At 32.6% G+C, this 26,694-nt stretch overlaps 1 protein-coding gene across 1 annotated transcript in view; it reads right to left on the bottom strand.

Annotated features, from left to right (window-relative positions):
- Positions 1-26,694, bottom strand: part of LOC143919316 (uncharacterized) — a 124,662-nt gene that overhangs the window by 92,448 nt on the left and 5,520 nt on the right. The window contains exons 2-3 of the mRNA XM_077441572.1: positions 8,914-9,036; positions 5,727-5,895 (exon numbers count right to left, since the gene is read on the bottom strand). Of these exons, the coding sequence (XP_077297698.1) occupies positions 5,727-5,895; positions 8,914-9,036 (292 nt within the window). The remainder of the gene's footprint in view (positions 1-5,726; positions 5,896-8,913; positions 9,037-26,694) is intronic.

Genomic DNA, 26,694 nt, shown 5'->3' with positions numbered 1-26,694 from the left:
TCCCCATATCAATTGTCTTTTATTTTTATTCCATTTTATTTTTATTTCAATCGAACATGTACGTACACTCGTCCTTACAGATCGCTTCAAAGGGACGAGTGTACTAATATAGATATGTACAATACGATCAAAACAAGCATTTATAAAATGCGAATTCATACAAGCATCATCAGGTTTGTATTATAAAAATCGGCGAACATTAAGACATTGGATAACTTGAGATGATTTGCAAGAAAGATTGGAAAGGAGATACCAATTTTACAGGAACCATTTCAATGAAAATCAGAACAATTGGCAAAATCTGAAAGAAAACGATCGGCCTGGAGTCACAAACCAAGGTCTGGCCAACAGCTACTAGTGGGTATCGTACCGTGACCACTCTACTCGAAAGCATAATATGCTAACCACTTGTCTATATGGATATAATTTTATTTTCGACTTGAAAGTTTCACTTCTATGGTATATATCCCAACTGATATTCGATGGAAATTTTTAAAGATTTTTTTTAAGATAATAAATCATCAACCCCCATTCAATTTTAAAATATGGTTCCTAAATTTCTTAAAAGCAAAAAATAGACGGCTCATTTCACAAATACTTTATTAGAAAACGAGGACAACTCGAATATAAGCATAGAAAACATATTCAGAAGCTTGGAACCGTAAATGATACCGACCACTAGACCGCTCGGAATAGTTTCACCTGATGTCTTTTGATGATTTATCTGAAAGAAGAGACCGAAACGTACATATCTTCGACGATATATCAAAAGATCGTTGAAGATGAAAAGCGCGGTATAAATGTCGACGTCTTTAACGCGTACGTGCCATAAATCATGCCTTAAGAATTTGGCGACAATTTAATCTTGATATACGTTAGACATTCTCGTGCTATACATATGTACATATAATAATACAGCATAAAGACATTCACCTTATATTTTGTACCAAAAGACATACCCGGCATTGCCCAATCTACATAAAATTGCCAAATAATAAAGTGTACTACACACATATATATGTATGTACGTATGTATTAGGTAAATATACATATCATACATTCAAGTAATAATTCATATAACATACATAGGTTTGTGAGGGAACTGTTTATATGTATAACCAACAATATAGTTCAGTGGTTAGCGTATAATGCTTTCAACCGGGGGGTCATGGGACCAATCCCTGGTCCGATGTTGCTAGCTAGATCTTGGATATATGCGACTGCAGGTCGATCGCTTCCTACCTGAGTTTGCCAATTTATCTAATTTTATATCTAAAACGATTCTAAATAAATTGGAAACCTATCCATCCTTATTTGTCATAATTATTTGAAAATAATTTAAAATTTATATCTCGCAAATTCGACACATAGCGAATTTGTTGATTGATTTGAATTTGTTGATTGATATGTCGCTATTGCATTGTATAATTATAACTGTATTGTAACGTTTAGGAAGTACTTAAAACCTGCCTAACGACATAATTCGAATCGAAGAGCTGTTGCTGAGGTGTATATAAAATATAAAGACCCTGCATTCAGTATATTTGGAGAAATAAGATAAAATATAAGTCCCGGTCACTCGTTATTCATCACAGAACGATAAGGTTTAAGTATACTTATGTACATTTGTATAGAAAAATCTGACCATAGGTGTCACCTTGAAGTAATCTGTCATGGAACTATGGTAGAAATATATGTATGTATAATAAAATTTGGATTAAACACCGAAAAAACTGTCCAAAACAAAATCCTCAAGTCAAACTAGTATACATATGTATTTTCAATTATAATTTAAAAGTATTAAAAACGGCTAAACTTAAGCTGCTGGACTTCATTTCTAAACGAATTACATACATTGCTGTAATGGTTGAAGTATTTTGCATTTGAAATCAATTATCCAAATTCAAATGTCGATTACTCCTATTATCCACAGCTTTTTGCAATACATATAGCCAAAATTTTAACAATGTAAAAATAAAGTAGAAAACAAACAGTTTCATTCGCAGTATCGACGACAAACGACACCAATACATTACACGTATGACGATTTTGGCGCTGATCGTTTAAAATTGAATCGTATCGAATTTTAACCGAAGTCAAACAGCATAGCGACAACATCCAATATCCAAGTACGTTATATATATACATATGTATGTATATTACACGCGTAATTGAACGTAGATAATTACACACCGTGTCCCGTGACTGTCGCCTTATTATAGTCGAAGATTTCTATGACGCGGGTCAATTATGAAAATTATCGTTCGGAGACGCTCGTCGGCTAATACGAACACGATCCTATTGTCTCTATTATCCAAACGTAGCAAAACATACACGTAGTATTATACATGTATGTATAGGTATGTATGTACATAGATACTATCCACAATATGGCATGTATAGACGTTTGAACAACGGGGTTCGAATCCCATCAATCATCCGACAATGCCGCCTTTCATCTGTGTTGTATGTATGTGAGACCGGCTATTATTTTTCATATTATGTTATTATATATTGTACTAGTGGAATGCTACTATGGATTGTGTGGATTATCGGCGTGTTCGAGGATGAGTCAATATTTAACCGTGATGGATTCCATCTACTACATACTATAATGTGTAGTATGTACTAGCGATGTGATTAATACACACACTTGGCAAGTTATAACGAATATATGACAAAAGATTTTATTGATCATATACTTTTTTTATCAGTTTCAATGAGATTAGTCCGTAGGGTTGATCGGTATGATGATTTTTATGAAACATGTTGTAGGAAATACTATGCTGTTCAAAATGTTAAATATGTCTATAGTTTTTCATTTTAAAACATTTTTATGATATGAAAATGGTTTTTATCGATATGTCTTGTCAGTGACGACGTATGGTTGCGAAACTTAGGCATTGAACGCCAGAAATCCCAGTGCACTCAAAGAAGTAAGGAATGCTGTATGCTTGTCATATCGAGGAAATATAGAAAACGGAATTCATGGATGAGCAGAAGTATGACGAGGGTAGTTGGTATAATGGAGAGAATGAAGAGATTGAAATGGAAATGGGTGGGTCACTTAGCTAGAAGAACGGACGATAGATAGACAAAAGAAGTGTTCCAATGGTACCCGAGAGAATGTGCACGGGTGCCAGGAAGCGGTCAGGAGAGATTGGTGCATGAAATCAGAAAAATGTGTGGAATGAGATGGATGAGAGTTTCCCAGACAGAGACGAATGGAATTGTCTTGGAGAGGCCAAGGGGAATACGCGGCGATACGAGCCTATAAATTACCTTACATTATATTTATATAAAACATATAACTTTATCTCCTTTCCGAAACCACCCGTTGAAATCGACGGGCACAACACTAGTGTACATATATTGTTATTTACATATATACACAAATATCAAATGAAAACCAAAACATTTTAACATACATTTTTCACATTTCATTTAAGCGTCGGGATTGCCATTTTTTGTAAGAAACTGTGTGTAGCAAAGCCGGGCATATTCTACATACAATCAATAACTATCTTTTACTGAAATGTTTTGTGCAAGATTAATGTGGTATTTTGTTCTGTTGGCCAGCGCGATCGCAGCAAATTAAAAGTATAAATCATTTAGCTACTTAGGAAAACGTTTCAAATCTCCGAACATTACGACAGAGTTTATTTTTTATAAATAAAAGAAAATTTATCTCGTTTTCGAGTGGAAATGGTAAAAAATTTAACACTTCGACCCGTATTATCGGGTACTACACTTTGAACCGAAATTCGCGCTAAAAAGAAGCCGCTCGCCTTCCAGAAGATTTTTTGCTCGCAGTAGTGACACATACAAAAAGGACAACGCAAAAAAAATCGCGTCAACTTTTAACAAGGAAAACGAAAAGATTAATGGATCAAGTTCGGTAATAAAGTAGACGGTGAATTTTCACATTTAAATTTTCGCTTCGACTACCACTCGTCCGACGACGAGGACCCAGCGGTGTCTCAGTAATGGTGAGATTGTTAAAAAATAATTTGCCAAGTTGGAAGTACAGCATTAATATATTTTACGGCAGAGCTTCCCAAACTTAATAAATGCTCGTACCTCTTTAGAGACAGATTTCACAGGCGTGCCTTCATTTTGTTAAAAATAATCAGTATATATAAGGGGGGGGCTATTGTTTAACTGATTTATGCATAAATACATATTAATATACAAATTTAGTATTACATACATGCAATATATGTACCTACATATGTATATGTCACTAGCGGATCCAGAAAATGGTCAAGGGAGGGGGGAACATTCAAATAGAAAATATACATAAAAATATATAATTAAAATCCCTGAGCAATATATTTTTAAGCACTAATTTTTTGTAAAGATACATGTTTGAAAGTTAGAATGAGGATTTGAAAAACTTAATACACATATGTACATATGTATATATGTATATGAAATTAAATTCGTCCAAGTGGAGGGGGGCATGCATCACATACATAGGATATACATGTAATCGTAACTTCGAAGTTTCATAACAATTTTTAAGTGACAAAAGTTTCTCAAAAACGAGAGATCTACCGCTCGATATGTCGGAGCGTTTCTAGCAAAGGTCATAGCGAGAAACCCTACGATAGACTTTCAACAGTTTGGTCTTTTATATAATACTAGTGTAGTAGTAAAAACTACCTACCTATCTACATATAAACAATATAAATCAACAATAGAAATAATTATGATTTAATTTTCAGTAGCTGGCGCTAAATCCTCGTGGCTAAATGCTATTTTCCAAGATGAAATATTGGCAGCAAACAGTATATACAAATACATATACATATACATTGCGATCGGTTTTTTTATTATGTTAGCAGCGTTTTAACTGTGACGTATGTCGAATCGAAACGACTATTATACTACGGAGAGCGTTAATTACATATGTACATATATACTACATCGGTCTTCGTGACGAGACAGAATGTTAAACGACACAAAACGAAACATTGAATGCGAAACGTGGATACGTGACAGTGCGATCGAAAAGTTGTTTACTACGTATATGTACAATTTAAAAATACGTTATTTATTCGTACCCACTGATTATGAATGTATTATTATATATATGTGGTGGGTCTACGTGACGAGCCAGAATGTTAAATTACAGAAAACACAAATATCGGAAGGCAAAGATCGAAAATCGAAAGATCTTAAGTCGAAAGATCAAAAAAAAAATGGTGCATGGTAAACGGTACATACTCACGATCTTTGCCTTCCGATATTTGCGTTTTCTGTCGTTTAACATTCTGTCTCGTCACGTAGACCCGTACTACATACACATACAGACAGAATAAGGCGATTATATAATAAATACCTATATAACAATTTAGAGACTACTTATATTTGTTAACAAGAACAAGAAATGAATATCTTATCCATTCAAAGGTGTCATTTGAGTCGGGAAAATTTGTACTTTCCAAAAGATTTTTCCAGTAGTTTTTCAAGGCTTTCACAGTTTGTAAGCCATAACTACCAAGTTTGTTAAGTCAGAAGAATCAAAAATACTGGTAACAACTTTTACCCATTTGAATAAGACGACCACGTGCCATTAGGGGTGGGGGCACACGTACCACAGTTCGGGAGCCGCTGTTATATGTATGTATGTACGTAGTGGAAACGTTCCGCAGAGTTCACCCAGTCCGTTAATTATGCAAGTCTGCGAGATAAAAGTTAGCAGAAAGTTTGGAGTGACTTACCGATATTTACGACACCGTGGTTGGTTAACTCCCAACAGGAGTGCAGTCTGAGGACGCTCAACGAAGCACTTTGTTTTGGTGAAAAGTATCCAAGAGCCGTGTCCGTTACGTGGTAGGCTTGTAGGGAAAACTCGTACAGGGACGGCAACAATTGGGCCACGGCTCCAACCTAAAAGTACAAAAAAAATTGAAAACAAATCTTTTTTAACTGAAATCTCAAATATACCGAGATGTTGGTGGGTGTTCGAGCGAACTTGCGCTGCAAAATTTAATTAAGTTAAAAGAAAATTCGTTATAGGAAGCACTCACTGCTTATTTATGCTAATGTAAATTTCCTCTTTCTTTAAGTTCCGACTGAAAAATGAGTGTCATATTTTGTGAAATCGAATTATAAACGGTATTAAGTGCCACTTACTCTGTACTAAAGTAAATTTCATATTTTGGTTGCGACTGAAAAATGAGCGTCATATTTTGTGAAAATGGATTATAAATGGAATTAACTTCAATTTTTCATATGAAAATTAATTCAAAACATTCGAAATTTCGCTATCAGAGGTATTACTGTATTTTTTTAAACGAAATTTGTGTTTAATGTATTTGCATATTCACAAAGATTTTAAGCATATTTCTTTATTTATATATACGGTCAAAAAAAATAACCATTTTACATAAAGAAAAAAAAACAAATAACAATGAAATACAATAAAATTAGTAAAAAATAAATAAGAATAATGTACACATACATACATACACACCTACATATACGTATATAAACTCCATACATACATAAATACGTATGTTAATTTAACTATCCAGGATTATTGTTCACTAGTGTTATTCCCGTAAATATTTAAATGGGTGGATTTGGATTTGAAAAATTGAAAAATGAACCACACTCGAGGCTACTGTCGCTAACGATTTCAGCATGCACAGGGCCGGGCCGCACCGCTCAACTCGCGAACAACTTGGTTGAGGGCGACCAGACCAATGCATGCAGGTAGATGGGACACGCCGCACTCGTCAACTTGTTTGTCGCACACATTTCCATACATTTTTTCGTGTCGCGCAACAAGTCGGCCGACAAAGTTGCACGGTGCGGCCCGGCCCTTACGATCCACCCTTGCTTGCCTTGATTGCTGGTGCGGTGAACCCCCAGTTAAAATGAACAAAGTTATATCAATACATTATAGCAGTAGAATAAACGAAAATCACAAAAAATGAGTGGATATTTTCAAGAAGTTTTTTCGTCGTGTATTTTAAACACATGAAACATATTTTGTTTTTTATTTATTTAGGAATATTTAAAATAGGCTGTAAAATCGATGAAGCCAAGGGGTTTGATAATACATACAGTAGTACGTACAGATGTACAAATATAAAATAAGATAATAAAATTAAAAAAAAACCAAAGAAAATATCAACAACCCAAAATAGACGAAAATTAAATAACAAGAGAAAATACAAAAGATAAACTTAATTTAAATCAATTTCAGTTCGGTAGGACTAACGTTGTTCAAAAATACACAGACACACACACATACATTTTTTTCTAAATCATGAAACCGTGATCAGTGATTGATTCTGAGTTCGAATCAGTCAAAATCTCGAGTTCGATTTTTCGCATGATCACAAAACTTGTTTCTATGATCACAAAACTTGTTTCTATGATCACATCTATTGTTACTATGTACAAACATAGATAAAGGAAAAAGTAAGAACTACAAAAACCCATTTATTTTAAGGAAATCATACTAGTTAATAGAAACTACTAATGAATTGGATAGACTATTCCAAATTTTAACCACTATATATGTATAAAAAGTAGGATTCTTTAATTATTTTGAAGCACATATGTAATTGTCTGTTGGGAGACTGAGACTATGACCTCTCAGATGTGTTTTTGTTCAACGTAAGCAGGTTTATCATAGGACAATTGTAATGGTAATTTAAAACTTTATAGACTTCAATTATGTACATAGATCACCTCTCATTCTTTTCGTCTCCAAAGTCTAAAGATTCATTCTTCTCAATCTCATACATGGTAGGACAATAGTACATACAATTCAGTCATTACCGAAATCGGAACTGAAATCAGAACCGATGTCGGAACCAAAGTCACAACAGAAGTCGCAATCAAAGTTGTAACCGGAATTGAAATAAGAATCGGGAACCGGAACTGAAATAGGAATCGAGAACCAGAACCGAAATAGGAATCCGGAATCCAAACTAATTTTGAACCGGAACCGGAACCGAAACTGGAACAAGAATCAGCATCGTCACATATAAACAAACATACATCAAATCCGTTTGAACCAAGTTTTATTTCCAATATATGAGCCGTTATATTTGAAAGTGGCGAAAGTCCAATTTTCAGTTCCAAAAACAATATTTCTGTTTGACTTAATTCACAAACTGTTATAACTTATTTCAATTCGATATGTCCAGAATCTCGGAAAAGCAGAATAAACGTATTTCAAGCCACCAGTATTTTTAAATATTGTAAAACGCAAAACTTGTAAAAATATTGTAAAGAGGGACTTAAAGCCAATTTCAAATATTGTATAACGGCTCATATGTTATTTATTTAAAAGCAATCTATATTAAGTATGTAGGTGTTTGTTACAAAAAAAGTTTAACTACACAAACAGTTATGGCTAGGAAAATAATAGGACAAAATCATTAAAAGAAAGTATAATTAGAACGTGACTTTTGAATTTGAAGATAATTGGATGAAATTTCAGAACGATGCCCAGATTTGGCTATAACAAATACGATTACGTTAATGCGGCAAAGTAAAACCATACATTAGATTCACGCACAAAATCAAATATAACGTGTCGAATGTCGATAAAATACCGAAATAAACCACATTCAATATTTATTAAAAAAAAAACCATCAAAATAGGTCGTTAGCGTGAGAAAAGCATCAAAACCGACGTCACGCAATAATTGAACCAAAATTTTGAACTCACGTTTTTCCTTCATTCATTTGATTAAATTCACTTAAAAATGATACAGAACAGTGACTAACAATATTTTTAATTGCGTAAATCATTGACATTTTCGTATTGTATTAGGTCCTTAACCACTTAACAAGCCCTTGCGTACTTGTCAGGTTGGGAATCGTTTGTAGAAAATAGATCGGCATGCAATTCAGTAATTTAAAATACATTTGAGAAATACTTACAGCTTCGTCAGCAACATTTATGCAGTCTGTGAGGGTGAGTGAAACTATCCTAGGTGTTAGACAGGCCCAAAGTCCAGCTTCTGTAATTTCGTTACAGCCAGCCAGCTCGAGCTCGAAAAGGGCCTGTAACAATGAACAGAGAAAAACATGTAATTCGATGAAAGTACGAAAAGAAATTCTTAAGGCGAACACGTTTTTAATTTAAGTTTTCCTATCACGTACTATTTATTCTCGGTGACGAACCAAACAAGAGTTTCCAAACTCGTAATAGGATGAATGAACTTTTTTTCGATTCGCAAAATTGAATCGGGTCCATCTGTGCGTCCAAAAGTTTGATGCAAGTAACGCGTCGAAATTTCAGATGCGTATAAAATGTTGATTTAAATTAATGAGATTACCAAAGATACGAAAGCGTGAAAAAATTTTCAAAACAATTGATGTTTTTCAATAAGCAATTCAATTTTTTCATTTTCAATTTTTTTTATTTGAATATTTACTCAAATTTTGTACTCGTATGTAGGAACTATTTTACAATTTTATTCTATTGGAGTTTAAATAGTATCTTTTGTCATTGAAAACCTAAATAAAATTACATTTAACAAACCTATTTACAAAAAAAATAATAAATAATGAAGATTATGACATACTAGTGTTGTATCCGATGACATATCATCGCATATTAAGATATTAAATAAAAAAAAATTAAAAGAAATTTATTGTCGGTCATATGTTTGATCCCCACGCGATCGAATTTTTCCAAATACCTTTTAAATATATATAAATATATTATATTTATATTTAATGGTTTAATATGAAAAAAATGGTAAAAACTACCTACCTATACATATATAGCAATATAAAACTCCGATAGAAAAATCAATTAATCAATTAAGATGGCGGTAAATTTTCTACTAAGCGGAAACATTAGTAGCGACCAGTATATATAGAAGTTTTCTTTTGTTAGTGTATTCGTACATATATACGTTTTGGCAGTGGATTGGCTGTGACGTACATGTGAATGTGGAATCGAAACGACTATTATAGTATGGCGAGCGCTATCTCAGACAGACAGGCAGACACACAGACGGAATAGCGATATTATATGTATATTTTGTCGTTAAAAAAATTAACGACTTTCCAATATCAGTCAAATTTTGATGATGATATACAAAATGATATGATTTAAATTTCTAGATGATTTTTTAACATTTGTTATTATTGAGTTATACATATTTATATCATCATCATTTACAGCCGCTCACCATCCACTGCCGAATGAAAGCCCTTCCCACACGCTTCCAGTCGTCTCTGTTTTGCGCAACTCTCATCCGTCTCACTTCACACATTTTCCTAATTTCGTCTATCCATCTTCCCTGCGGTCTTCCTTTTACCCTTTTGCATTCTCTCGGGTACCATTCTAGCACTTCTTTTATACACCTTTTGTTTATTCTTCTAGCCACGCGGCCCGGCCCGCTCATTGCCATTTCAATCTTTTTACTCTATCTACTATGTCCACTACCCTTGTCATACTTCTCACCCACGTATTTCGTTTCCTGTCTTTCCTCGTTATGCCAAGTTATACAACTTTCCATTCTTTTTTGAATAGGTTTTTGAGCTCTTTTTCCTATTATGCTGTAGATTAACATTAGAATAATATAATACTATGATTACTAACCAAATTAAATTAAATTGTAAAATAGAAAATGATCAGTAGATCAGTAGCTATTAAAATAGATATAAGATGTATTGTGAACATAATTTCGTAATAATAAAAAGCATTTAAAAATCGAAAGATCAATACTTTTTTTGAATGCATTGGACTTTGTTTAGCAACTTGGCGTTCAATGTCCAGGTTTCACATCCATACGTCATCACTGGCGAAACACATTGGTCGAAGATCTTTTTCTTCAGACATTTTTATATAAGTACATATATGGAATTGATACATGAATTAAAATAAAGTTATATGGTAAAAATAAATATAATGTAAAGTAATTAATAGTAAAAAGTTAGTGAGCGTTCACTAAACGCCCGCCGTTCGCCCGCTTCGATGAATGAATGAGTGTGTGTGCCTTCGTGGATGTATGTATGTGTGTACGCTCCCGCGCATCTGACGCTGACGCCACTCGTTCCAAATCACTCAATATCAGGAGCACATGTCAGACGCTCGACACCCTCCCCCCACTTCCCCACTACTCTGCGTCTCCTGGACACGATCGGTCGTCACGGCAAATCCCTATTCTGGTATTTTAAAATTTGTTTTTTTGAAATCTCAATACTTGTCCACGTGTCCGCCACATACAAACATACCCACATGAATACATCGAGTCCGTTTTTATATATAATATAATATATTATTATATTATAATAAACTTTCGTGGAAAGAATACTGTCGGTTATAAATATCTCAACTCGAATGTAATTTTAGCACGCAATTAAATTCGATACCGTTCATTTTTTTTTTTGTATCATTATTAGAGCCAAATTGGCACTTAAAATGTCAATTTTGACATTTGGCACCACTTCTTTACCCGAATCTTATTATTCTTCTGGGAAATATTATGTAATTATTTATACACTTACAGTTGATTGCGAACACAAGTAAAATGGACGTACGCAATTCCATCGTAATTAATCTTTGCAGACTTTGAGATTCGAATTTGTTGTTTTTTTTTCAAACGTGTTCATATTCTTTGAACAAGGTAAACATTGGATTAATCATTTCGTAAGGTTTTTTTGGTAACACTGAAGCACACAGGCGAGCTTAATTCACAGCGATTCTTTTCAGTATTCGAATCTAAACTTAATCGAGTGTAGACTTTGACGAATTTCACTCAGAGTGATAGTCATTGTGAAATCATTTGTAATTCATTATTGGCGCCAATCGAAAGTTGTACAGTTTGCCAACTATGTACCTTACGGTGCATTGAACTCGATGACGGACATTTTTCCACTAAAACATTGCGGTCACTTGGTCAGCAAAATTGATCCGTTCCGAAATTCATCGAACGCGTTTATTTTTTCAAGTTAATCGATATTTCCTATTTTTTTTTTCTCTAGTTATTAGTTTAAATGACGCGGATTTCGTTCGCGAATTATCTAAATTGAGCGTTTGCAAAACGTATTCACTGCAGCGGAAATCGCTATAACGAGCGCCGTGAGACCGCTCGCCGTGGCTCGTTATACCGGGCACTTCCCGTAAACGAAAAATATGATTAAGTACATATTTATATATGTATGTGTTACAGTGAAATTATATTTCAAATGAAAATATATTTTCACTGACGTTTCAGTGAAATCATAACCAGTTACATTTTCAGGGTTCTTATATTGTACAATAAACGTATAAGGTTGACTAAGATCGCCCTTTAATTGTCTCTGTCCTGCAATCCTCCCTATATTTCGAACCCCACATTAGTATCACAGGATATTTTTACATTTTGGCTTAGTGGTAGCGTATATATTTAGCACCACTGAGGTCAAAAGTTTGAGTCCTCGCCATCTGCTGGTGAGATTTGGAGGTTTTGTGACTCCAAATCGATCGTTTCTCTATCAGAGTTTGCCAATTTTATCTGATCATTGCTGAAACGGTTCCTGAAAATTGGTATTAGATCTAATCCTGTTGTCACAAAAATCTGCCTGTGTATAATTTGTAATAATTATACACAGTAATCTGAAATCTATAGATATCTCTATAGACATCTCTATAATTTCGTATTTATTATATGTATAAAAATTGTACACAAAAAAAAAATCTAAAAATAATCCATAGATGTCTCTATGATTACTATTTATGATTAATTGTTATATGCTATATATTCTGATTGTATATGTATTACTGTATTTCGTTAACGTACACCCGTCGCATTGGAGCAAATCTGTAATGACGAGTGTATATTGATTTGTAACAATAAAATAAAATAAAATATCACTGTGAAGAAACCAAAATTAATTTCGAGTCATAGTATTAATCACGAAAGAGCGCGATTAAGTGGTTAAGGTTTGTTAGCCGGCGGCGTGGATTAGTGGTTAGCATAAAATGCTTTCGAGCAAAGTAGTAACAGGTTCGAGTTCCACAAAGTCCCGCTGCTGGCCAGACGTTGGTTTGTGACTGTAGGTTGATCGTTTCTGATCAGAATTTGACAATTTTTCTGATTTTCATGGAAACGGTTCATTGAAATTGTAAAATTAGCATCTCTTTTCCTATCTCTCTTGCTAATCTAAAGTTATTCAACGTCTTGAGATTCACCTATTTGATAATAAAAATGCTGCGAAAGTTTCTCCATAGATGTCACTATGGATGTTTATCTAAATTCGCAACTGATTGTATTGTATCTGTTTAAAATACACAAATGACGTGTATAGATCTTCGTCAGCACACGTTTTTATTTAAATCTTGTACTTTCTTTTTCGTTAAAAAAATAATTTTTGAACGTATAAAGATAATCGCGAAATAATTTTGTTGTAGACGTTTTGTTCGTAGACGTTTCGTCGTAATACCTTATACTACTATAAGTTGGAGTCGTTCAAATTATGATGACTCGCAATTCAAAGATCAATATATTCTGTAAGTACTTGGGACAAGTTTAAAAATATTTGGCGGGGAAGCTCGAAAATAGTCAGAATCGAAGTTCGTGTCGGTTTTGTATCTGAAGTATGAGCCTGGTAGAAAATGAAATTGGAGTCAGAGTTACGACTATTAAATAAATATATACATATGTACATAGGTAAATTTTAAATTGATTTTTATGTCGTGATATCAATTATGTTGTGTCGAATCTCTTGGATTAATTTAAAAGTCAAATATTTCGATTAATCAGTAAGTAATTCTATAAAATCTATGAAAATCTGGCAAGAAATTACACAATCATTCATAAAAATACCAAATAGCATACGATTACATTAGTCTTCTCTTACATATATACTATCACATTAATCTTCTATTACATTACATTAGGTTCTCATTAAAATAGAACATTAGTATAATGTGTCTTTAAACATTTTGATAGTGATATCACTCGTTATTGTGTATGTACATATATACCTAGTTCATTTAAAGCTTGTTCAACGATCAAGAATTTTTTCAATAGTGTGTATAACTCGTACTAACAATGACAATTTAAGATATAATTAGTATATACATATGTCACAGTGAAATTATACTTCAAGTGAAAATATATTTTCACTGACGTTTCAGCAAAATCAAAACCAATTGATTTTCACGGTTGGTTTTATTCATTTAACATTATATTGTTAGGGTTGGTAGTATTTAAGGGTAATGATAGGTTAGGTTAAGTAAGGGTTGACCCTGTTCAATTAAGATTGGGTTAAATTTATAGAGTTAAACGTTGTAAGTAAATTCATTGTTTGATACATTTTCACTGCTTGAATTGGTGAAAATATATATTTACTTGAAATATGCTTTCACTGCAACATATATGTATCGCATATATGTATGTACGATCGCATTGACCAAAAAAAATTGTATTCATCATAGTTCGTTAGAATCAAAACTTCCTCGTTATAAATGTAACAATTTTAATATATGTATTTACCAACAATATACAAATCCATTCATATATCATGAGATATTTTAATGATATCTTTTATTGGCATCGTATCCCATATAGCATAATCTCGTTATATCCGTGATGGCATAAATAAAGTGTAATCACACAGAACTTCAAAGCTCGCCCAAACTAAAACGGTAAAGCGTCACTTAACGATCGAAACGATTCCGTATAATTACCTCGTTATATCCAAAATTTCACTATATCCGGGATCAACGAAACTTACCAATCTTATACAGTACATACTGGTCGGTTCTTAGGGTTGCCATATAGTCGTAGATCTTTATTTAGCCGTTTATTAATATAAACAAAAAACGACAAATTAGAAGTGAAACTACGACAGTCTAGTTGGTGACTATTTTTATACTTAAACCACGCGTGGCTCTCAACACTTCGTCGGCTGTAGAATATAATAGATGTTTAATAGGAAATTTCAGCTGGTATTTATGATACTGGAAAGAAAACAAATTGAAATATTAAGCTCGACAAAACAATTTACTTAATTAAATCGTGACGTTTCATAAAGGTTTACCGTTTTTATTTTTCGTCTTGTTTTATTTTAGCGAAGTAAACACGCCCGACAAATTAATTTGTTTTGAGGCTTAAGCGCCGAATGAAATGTACACAGTGGGACTGAGCAGGCCGTATAGAATATCAAAAAAACCAAAATAAAATAACAACAATAAAAATAAACATCAAACTGTATGTGAAAGGACTTGGATCTAAAAAAAACAAATTTTCTCATTAAATAATCTTTGTTGTGATTTAATTTGAGGATTTTAATTTTCTGTTCACGTTTCAATTTGGCGAAAATGCCATAACGAATTTAATAACGCACCCCAGATACGATTTTCGTATTTTAATTGGTTCATAATGCTTTTAAAAGCTCCAATGTTATACTGTTTAATTGCGAGAAAATGTTTAATTTAATTTAATATAAAACACTCCGACCTTTTCTTTATGAAAATACGTTCTGACCTTTGACATACTACACTAAACAATATTTCACTCAATTTATTTAAAAAAAATTAACACTATCATTATTCTGGGTCTACCTCACGGGCCGGAATGTGAAAATACCGAAAACGCAAATATCGGAAGGCAAAGATCGAAAATCGAAAGATCTTTAGTCGAAAGATCAAAAAAAAAGGGTGCATGGTAAACGGTACATACTCACGTACATACTCACTTAATTTGCGCGAGCAGGATACAACAGGAACAATAGGAACAGGCTTTTCCTCCCATATTCTGCGCGCGCACATTAAGACGGGAGGAAAAGCCTGTTCCTCTTGTTCGTGTTGTATCCTGCTCGCGCAAATTAAGTGAGTATGTACCGTTTACCATGCAACCTTTTTTTTTGATCTTTCAACTTAAGATCCTTCGATTTTCGATCTTTGCCTTCCGATATTTGCGTTTTCGGTAATTTCACATTCCGGCTCGTCACGGAGATCGCATTATTATACATAGATATACTAAAAAATGCTATTTGGATCACCTTAAATGTGTATTCATACTATCCAGCAGTTTACGTCTACAACACAACACAGCATCTCACGTAAACGACAGTTTCTATTCATACCATCCAGCATATTACTGTTCCTACACGTTCAGATACGTTTTGTCCGAGTGCAAGGCAAAATCGCCTTACATATACTCGTACATATATTACAGAGCGTGACGATATGGCGCAATATCGCTTACGACATATTGTTGAGTCAATATTGTCTCAATATGACGTTTCCGAAAATACTCATATGGTCATGCGCACTTTCATTACTAAGCGTGCACTCGCTACTGTGACATCACGTCGTGCGTAAATATTTCCACCGTGGCCAAAGAAAATCGGTTTTGCTTGATACGTTACGATGACATATACTGCTGAATAGTATGAATAGATTTTGTCGGCTACTGCCGTTACTTGCTGTTACGTCTACGCCACGCTAGACACGAATATGTCCGTACAAAATGTACTGAAAAATCAACACTATTGCTAAATGTGTACATATTCAAACACATTATACAATGTAGGTATATGCATACATATATGTATATTAATTCCAACCGGACCATTCTACATATGGTAAATGGATTATTTCGCATATTGCAATCGCGCAAACGACAATCTTTGCCACAAAAATTGCGAATCCGGATTATCTGGTACTCGAGTTCTCGTTAATATGATATTTTACGTGGGTAAATCTCGATGGATGGAATTTTTGGAAGCGAAATATTCCATGATCGAGATTTTAGTGACGTGCGCGAGATCGTTCTGTGCGGAATAATCACCAAACCTCTACAGATATGTCTTTTGATAGGTCAGGGGGGCATCCCCCCCTAGATTTGGTCAGGGTAAGAACATGCATTTAATTTGATGAAATAATATTAATCAAACCTTAATCAAAGCAATTGAGATTCTTAAGAAAATTTATAATAAAATCGAGCCAGAAAGACACAAACAGTCAAACTGTCAGATATGCGTTTAAAATTTGGCCGTAACACGTACGTACATGTACATATGTATATCAGAATTAAAATATAAACATTTTATCATTCATTATAACTATATACCTATAAGTTAAATAAAAACATATATGAGAAATAATGAGAGCCTATAATACAAATATTACGAGATATAGTGTGAAAAAGATAAAGTTATAGGGGTTTAAACAATTAAAATCTGACAAAGCGAGAGGGAGGCATAGAGGCAGATAAATACGGAAACTTACCATCAGACGTTAAGATGGTCAAAATTGTAGCACGATTATTTTTCACCATCGTACTGATGTATTTGATTTGAATATATATTTTTAACCAAAACGCGCAAAATGGCAAAGTTTCAAATCGATCGAAATAATGTAGGATATCAAACCCAAAATTTTGTCAGACGAATGAGCCAAGTGAAATATAGAAGAGGCTTGTAAAAAAATGACGACAAACTGACCAACATCCCCCCCCCCCTCTCCCTCCCCTGGAAAAAGCTGAAATTGCATTATATTTTTGACTGTTTTAAAATGGTGACCGGAAAAATGCACTCGAAATAGTTGCACTCTCGTAACATCCAAACTTTCAAAGATACTCAAGGAGAACTAACACAATATAATTCCACAAAAAATTGTCAAGGTGTATTTGTATGGTATCCGAGGGTGCTAGCCCTTTTTTATTGCGTGAAGTTCTTTTTGAGCGCCTTTGAAAATTAGGACTTCTCGAAACTGCGCTACTATTATTTAGTGCAATTTAGTGCATCTTTCCGGGAACCTTTTAAAATATGTACGCATTATCATTACCTTTGTAGGGTACAAAGGACAACATTAAAAAGCCCATCAAATTTGTGTGTTATAAAATGAATTACAAAAAATAATCAAAAAATTAAAAGCCCCTGTTGCAGACGCTGCAACATATGCTCTTTAAGATCCAGGCCGTAGATTGAAGATGTCGATAATTTAGTCCCGTTGAAAGATTGATATTATCAGCGACGCAAACATGACAAAAATTTCGTGTAGAACGTCTTCGTTGTCGTCGTCGGCCATCAATTCGACTTCTATTATTACATCGAACGTGTGTTGGCTCCACTTTTAAACTCCCGAATGCTTTTTCAAACTCTTTAACCGCAATCAATTTAACCGGGTAGGATGAAAAATCACGCGCGTCCAATGTGTTTATTCATTTTTCAGCGAAAATGTCAAGCGGGAAAACGTTTTGATTGATCGATCGCCTCTTTGAACGAATATTTTTTAAATGTACAATATAATTATATAAACTACATTTGTATACTTCGCTTCATAGTAATTTGAAATTATAATATGTTTGAAAGCACATACATCAAAAACTTTGAAATTGTTCGTCAAAAACTACATATATACATACATTTATTTTATTTTTACATAGATATATACCAGGAAGGCTTGACAGGAAGACCCCAATGCGCCATCCTGGATAATTAATTACAAACAATGCAGCATTTTATGTTACCATTTATGTACTATCACGGAATAACAATTAATTACATAATTAATCCATGGAGACATATATGGACTTAGATTTTGTACATAATTTTTACAAATTATACACACAATAAATACAGAAGATTTGTGGCAACACGAAAGATGATTTTTTGCCAATTTTAGGGAACCGTTTCAACAATGATCAGATATAATTGGCAAACTCTGATAAGAAACGATCCGTTTGGAGTCACAAATACCCCCAAATCTAACCGGCAGTATGGTGGATCGAACCCACTGATCACTTGGTGCTAAACATACACGATACCATTAAGCCATACTGCTACTATTAAGCCATACATATATGGTTCAGTACTTGTTTGAGATTTAACCACTTAATCGCCACAAGCGCACGGGTGCGAACTCCTTCGAATTTAATGCTGTGGTTCGAATTTAATTTTGTTCGAATTTAACATCTAAAAATATCCTGTGATACTAATGAAATTTAAAAAAGTCAATATTTTTCGTTATTTTGTGAGATATAAGAGAGGTGGTGTTAAGGGTTGACACTAAAGCCAACAATAAAATAATCGATTTTATTCGAAAACAATGATCAATTAGTAGAGACACGTATTTTGGACATCTATTTTTGTCAATTTTAGCATTTTCATTTTGCATTTTAGCGTTTTGGGGCATTGAAAATGTTTAATTTTAGCGTCTATTTAGCATCATTTAATTTTAAATAATAAACAATTTCGATGAATTTTAATAAAATGTATATATGTACATACATACAATTTAAAGACAACACAACAATTAAAAAATAATAGAAAAATTCAAAAATGCTTTGTAATTAAAATTACAAAGAAAAAACATGAATATTAAAAACAAAGACAAAGAACATGAATATAAAAATTCAAAAACACAAAATATGAATATAAAAATATAATACCATTTAAAATTTATTATAACTCAACATGGAGCATATTTCTACAGATTCTTTTTTGAGATTCGTGTGACGATCGGTAACAATTATATTGTATTTATTAAAATACCTTTCAGCATCCACACTATTGATGGGACACCAAATAGATTTTAGAGCTGCACAACCAAACTCTTCATATTTAATTTTTGTTGCCATCAATAATAGCAATATATCCGGCGTGTATTCACTTTTTATACTATCTATTAATTGTCTAAAAAAGTGCTTATATCCTTCCAAACATTGAGCCTCTGTTAATACATTAAACAATGGCAGGTTTCTAAAAAACAAAACTGTTTCTTTAACATTAATATTAGATTTTGTACCTGCCACAGATGTATTGAATAGTTTACTCAAAGTTTGGAGGAATAGATTTGTCTCATTCAGTCTTGAATGCGATTCTAGTTTTAAGACGCTTTTTTGAGCAGTTTTTTGGATACACAGCTCCAACTGTCTTCTTTTGTTTACAGTAGTAGACAAAATCAGTTGCTTGATTTCGACAGGAAAAACACCGTAAACATCTATGGTAAGCTGCAAGCTCTGTTTTATCCCCTCAATTTTTTCACATAATAAATAGGCAAAGGGATAGGAAAAACCTTCTAAATTGTCTATTAATTTTATAAATTTAATGCAAATTTCAATTTTGTTTGTTATTTTAGCATATTAATAAAATATCATTAATAAAATATCACCGAAGACACTTCAGCTGGTGAGTTTTGCCAAAGATCACGGTGGCACAGATTAGGCGTGCTAGCGTTTTTTTAGTGTTTAATTTTATCTAAATAATACACCTGCCACTTACCACTCTGTGTGTCTGCAGCTTTATTCTCGTATGAATGATTGGATTTGCAAAGATTTCAATTAAGTGTAATGTTATTACGTATGTATGCATGTATATATCGCTTTAGAAATCGAAAGTTTTAGAATATATGGATATATTGTCATTATTTGTAAAATGATTTGATGTTATTTTAATCAATTATAATCTGATATATCTTTTCAAAGGCTTTCGCTTATTTCTAGATTGTGTGTGGTTTCCATTTCATTGAAAAGTTTTACCATTTATATTAAATAATATTATGCAAACTGAAACAGTATATTATACACACATGAATTATTCTATGTAAAGTAAATTTTCAGATAAAATCAACAACGATTTACCTCACTTTGTTTACAGTATGTGAATTCAGTATAATTTTTTTTTTATTATAGAAGCAAACTTAATATGAAAACTCTACTTAACCTAACCTAATCCGCTGAATAATATATATTTTTTCAATCCTTTTAAAAGGTTAAAAAATGTAAATATGGTAATTTTGGGCAGTACATAAATTATAATACGAAATAATATTCGTATGAAAAAGGCAATTTAATGGAAATTTTTATACAAAGTCAACACATGCAAAAAACTTTTTTGAATTGAAAATCAAATTATATATGAATCAACATTATAATATCTAATCGATTCACCCGGTAAACAATCTACAATCTAGATACTGTTATTTTCATTAAATATATGTTGTATTAGATAACGAAATTAACAGGAATCAAACCTAAGCTCGACGATGACATTAAAATCATTGAAACATCATACTTTGTACCTTTCAATTGATAGTTAGAAAGTGACGGAAGGAAAATACCAATCCCCGTCAATTTTGGCGGTCGCTAACACAACACAACATTGTATACAATTGAATAAACATAACGTTTGCATTCATCCGAGTGTGTATAAACATAATTTTAAATTCATAGTAGTATCACTGTGACGTACGTGCATTAGTAAGTCAATTGTGTCGTAGACCGGAAGTAAGCATAGAATGCGATTAGTGTGCCATCATTCAAACAGACATCCTACGTATTGTCATCGTATCGTAATCATATTGATAAGTGTGTGTATTATTTGTATGTCGTCATGCCACTTGGGATCCTCAAAGGTCACAATTTGGATGACATGACAGATCCTATGTAGAAAGCCGAAAATCTGACGAAATGGTCCGAAGCAGAGAAATGTAACATTTCTCTGGCCCGAAGTGATTAATCATCTGAGTATTGTACAGGGGTCTGAATTATAATCCAGAAGGATCAAAAGCACTGCACGATTCAGTTGGAATTTCTAGAAATCTAGAATCTCGTTGGAATGTCAGCAATTTGAAATTGGTATATAAAAAAAAATACACTCAAAGGATTGAAATTGTGACACAATTTTAAAAATTTCAAAATATGGCGCTATATTTTTACGGACCAGATACAAGCGGGAGACGATGAGGAAGATAAAAGTACAATACAACAACTGTTACCGTGCTCTTTTCGGGTTACCTAGGAGCTGTAGCGCGTCGCAAATGTTTGTAGAAGGGCATGTGCCTCACTTTGAAGCCATTCTCAGGATGAGAGCGGCCTCTCTACGTCTTCGTATATTTTTATCGCCTAATTGTCTTCTTGCTGCTGCATCTTCTCATTTGCATTCTTCATTGTATGTTCGATGGATGGAAACTGCTACACCGACCGCCTTGAATAGACATTAAATTTTTATTATTTATTATTATTAGACTTATTTATTATTATTTATTTATTATTATAATTATTATTATTATTATTATTTATTATTATTATTATTTATTATCAGTAATATTTATATATTTACTTATGTATTTATTTATTTATTTTTTGTTTACTGTTTTTCTATACTTTTTTTACTATCTATATATTATTTATATGGGCGTTGGGGATTGCACTATTCTCCTCATCGTCTGGAATAAAAGCTATTATTATTATTATTATTATTATTATTTTAAAAATCTTATATTATACAACCGTAAAATATATTACGCTGATTGGTTGTGCGCCTCGTTCGCGTGTATTTATTTTATTAAATATCTATAGGCATAACATATACCAGCACAACGTAGCCAGCAGGATGGCTAGGTGATTAGGCTTTTGTCTAGCGCTGAAAGGTTGCCGGTTTCGATCCCGTGAGTTGACCTCGATTGAAAATAATTTATTCTGAGAATAATCTGTATTGCTGCTGGTCAGACTTGGATATTTGTGACTCCAAGTCGATCGTTTTTTTTCAATTTTTCAATTATATTTTGTCGATTTACCGGAAATGGGCGGTGCTGTGTAGTATGGATAGAAGTAGAAGTACATATGTAGTGCTGTGTCGATCCGATCACGTACAGTGCTAGATAATATGACATTCATCACCTAATTTTGTGCTGCAATTGATCAATGTCGTAACTGGAATACTTACTCCGCTTTCGAATCTCAATTTTGTACTGTAAGATCAAAATTTAACACCAGCTAGTTACTCCATACCAGTGGCGTAGCACAGTCGGCGGCAAAATATCCCACTCCTGTTGCAATTGATCGGTTGATTGCATCATACACTTCAGTTAGCAGTTAGCTTTACTTCATGTTTATATGTTGTGATTTAATATTAATTATATAAATTATCTTGCCTTTTTTCCTGTCAAAACCCCCCCCTTGAGAAAATCCTGGCTACGCCACTGCTCCATACTGCATCAGTACTACATACATATATATACATACATATAGATATTCTACTTTGTTTTAGAAGCTCAAATTTGTCTCTTGCAATGGTGCTATGCTGAATTGTAGAATTTGTAAGCAAAACGTTCTCTACCTCTTGATCTTAATTAAAAACGTATTCAAAAAATGTGTCATACAATTAAAAATTCGCAATGTAAATTCAATTGAATAATTATTTTTGAATATATTCCCGTTACATAAAATTTATGCTTTGGGAGTCGTATACGAAATATTCATTTTATTTTACTGCATAATGTCTCTCGCCTTTTTTGCCCATTTATTAACATATGTATGTTTCATATTCGCAGGTGTTATGTAAATCTCATTATTCGATATGTAAAAGTATTCCACGGTAAAAGAATCTAATTGTGCGAAGAAATTTGATACGTTTCGAAAAAATTGACAATTCGACGATAATTTTCCGGGAAAAATGGCGCACAAATCGAAAGAACCGAAATTCAATATGGGAAGATAGGGGTCTGAAATATACATATCCTAAATGTAATTCCTGGAATTTATCCGATACACATGCATTCTACAAAGGTCTTTTAAGTGGATCGCAAACCGATCCGAACGTAGTCGGAGACTTCCTGCGCGTTTTCCTTTAAATATGAAAAGGGCGATTTTTCCACAGGGTGGGGTGTACGACCCATGGGATATTTTATCACATTTAGAAAGAAGGGTCACCAGTTCTATGCAGAGAAAAAGAATAAAAAAAAGTAAGAAAGGTAAATCTGTTTTTAAGTCGGCTAGTCGCCGTTAGACTTACCAAGTTCGCGTTGTAAAGTTTTGTATCTTCGCAACCTCAAAGATCACTCGGGAGACATTCTGTTTGAATAGGTCAACCGATAATTTTTGAATATTTTATAAAGCAGAACCGTTAAATGGAGTACTGTCAATATTTTGCTTTACTTTTATTTTGTTTAATTTTAAAATAAATTGAATAAAATTCACGTTGAAATCGAACTAATATTTTATTAATTTCATTCCGTTATTGATTTAACTTTGAAGCTTTTTTTTAAACTATTTCTAGCATAATTTAAAAAATATATATTACAAAATCAACAAGTATACTAATATTATAATGTTTTAATATTTATTTAAATAAAATTTTACTTAACAAAGATTTAATTAACGAATTTTCAGCACATATCGCCGCACTGACCCTACAACTTGATACACTTTACAAATATGTATTTTGTCTACAAAAATTGTACACACCTTAAAAATTATTTATTAAATATGTGATTCATTACATAACAATTGCAATTTAAGCGTCTGTGACTATTTTCTATGACGACTTTTAACAAAAATTTAAGACTTGGATGAAAAAGCCCTGACTGATTGACAGATCTTCACTAAATGATTACATACTTGGTATTAAATAGCTTAAACTTCTAGATATAAAACTCTTTAATTCTAGATATGAATATAAAATATATGATATTTCTTCAATTATAGTTATTTATTTAAAGTTTGGACCATTGTAGCATTACAGGAATTCCTAATGTGCCACAATGATCAAAAATATAACAGAAAAGAAAAGAAACAAAATAATAACAAAGAAATTAGACATAACAAAAACAAAACATATACATATACAGATACACAAACAACTAATAATAATAATAATAATAGTTATGAAATAAATCTTCACATACTTTGTATTAAGCTAAAACTTTTGTCTCGAAATGTTTAGTAGAAAAACTAAAAAAACCTCGATTCCAGTAAATGTACTACTTCCGGTTGAAGTAAAAATCTTTAAAAAAAAATCAATTTATCATACATATTACATGTAAAAAATGGCCCAATCCGTTGAATGGTTTAAGAGATAATTAAAGCCAAAAACTTATAAAAAAGAGGAAACCCATAAGGAAGGTTTCAAGCCATTCTAAAAATTAAAAAAAAAGTCAATAACAATGAGAATTTCAGTCACTGATACTAAGTTTCATAGTGATTAGATTAACGGTACATGAGTTACATACATATACTAAGCCAGCAGTTTGGCTTAGTGGTAGCGTATATATTTAGCACCACTGAGGTCAAAGGTTCTAGTCCTCGCCACTGCTGATTAGATTTGGGGGTTTTGTGACTCCAAATCGATCGTTTCTCTATTAGAGTTTGCCAATTTTATCTGATCATTGCTGAAACGGTTCCTGAAAATTGGTATTAGATCTAATCCAGTTCTCACAAAAATCTGCCTGTGTATAATTTGTAATAATTATACACAGTAATCTGAAATCTATAGTTATCTCTATAGACATCTCTATAATTTCGTATTTATTATATGTATAAAAATTGTATACAAAAAAAAAAAATCTAAAAATAATCCATAGATGCCTCTATGATTATTGCTTCTGATTAATTGTTATATGCTATATATTCTGATTGTATATGTATGTATTACTGTATTTCTGATTTCTGATTGTTTATGTATTCTGTATTTCGTTAACGTACACCCGTCGCGTTGGACCAAATCTGTAATGGCGAGTGTATATTGATTTGTAACAATAAAATAAAATAAATAAAATAAAATATATCCAAAATACACAGAAACACATTTTGAGTTCAAATCTTCATATTTTTCATAAAGTAAAAAATATATATATGCACATATATTACACATTTCATCAATTTACCCTTATCATAATAAGCTCAACTATTATATTAAAATAATTCAACCTTAATAGCAATGAAAAAACGTTCGTATCATATTTAATTTTTTCGTTTATTTTGTGTGCGTTTTTGTATACATATATAACTTAATAGTTTCAATCTAATCAGCATATACGGTTTGATCAAAGGAAAAACAGCTCAGGGATAAAGTTGCGTGTTGGCTTCATAAGATTTTCCACCGATAATATGTAAACCTACCTTTACATACATATATACATATGTATATAATACAAAATAATATTCGTGCGGTCGACAACCTTGTCCGATTCGGTCATTGCTACGAGTGTATATAAAATGTTGAACTTGGTCATTATTAAGGTCGAACATTTTCATTCGCTAACTTTCATCAACGATTGCCTTATAATATTGCCATTAGCAGTATTATATGTAGTATATATACATATATATGTATACAGTATCAGCTACATTGACGAAATAATTAAAGAACTTCTTGAATATACCTGTAATAAGCAACTTTGAGGCAAAGGATCTTCCGCGTAGCCGGTTTTCCGTAGAATATAACATAAATGAAACTTTTAAAGGCGGGTAAAATGTATAAAGTTCATCTCTCATATACTTAATAAAGCACGTACATTTGACGTGACAAAATTGATATTTTCCTGTTAAAAATTGTTTCTAGGTCTGGGTAATCCCGAAGCTTACAGATCTGACAGGATTCTCGACAGGTTCAAAATATCGACATTATTATTACACATTTCCTACCGATATGTATCTGGATGCAGCACTCTATAATCTCGAAAGTAAACAGTTCGGAAAAATAGGGCAATATAATGGTGTTTATTTATTTTAGCCCGTGAAAATTGCGTATGACGAAAACGCTTAATATTAAAAATCGAATAACGGAATATGGGCCAGACTATTTAGGGATTAAAAAAAAACCGACATTTATCACTACCGGTTCTACTGAAAAAAAAACCGGTAGTACCTATATTATTTAGTAGACAATCAATGTAATAGAATTTGATAATGTGTTTTGTTTACAAAATCATGTGTTTGGGATCGCAATTCATGGCCAAATTTCATAAACTGGTAAATGGTAAATGATTTT

Source organism: Arctopsyche grandis, chromosome 11 (assembly GCF_051622035.1).
Source record: "Arctopsyche grandis isolate Sample6627 chromosome 11, ASM5162203v2, whole genome shotgun sequence".
Lineage (NCBI taxonomy): Eukaryota > Metazoa > Arthropoda > Insecta > Trichoptera > Hydropsychidae > Arctopsyche > Arctopsyche grandis.
The sequence above is the reverse complement of the archived record's forward strand: the minus strand, read 5'-3'. Positions and strand labels throughout refer to the sequence as shown.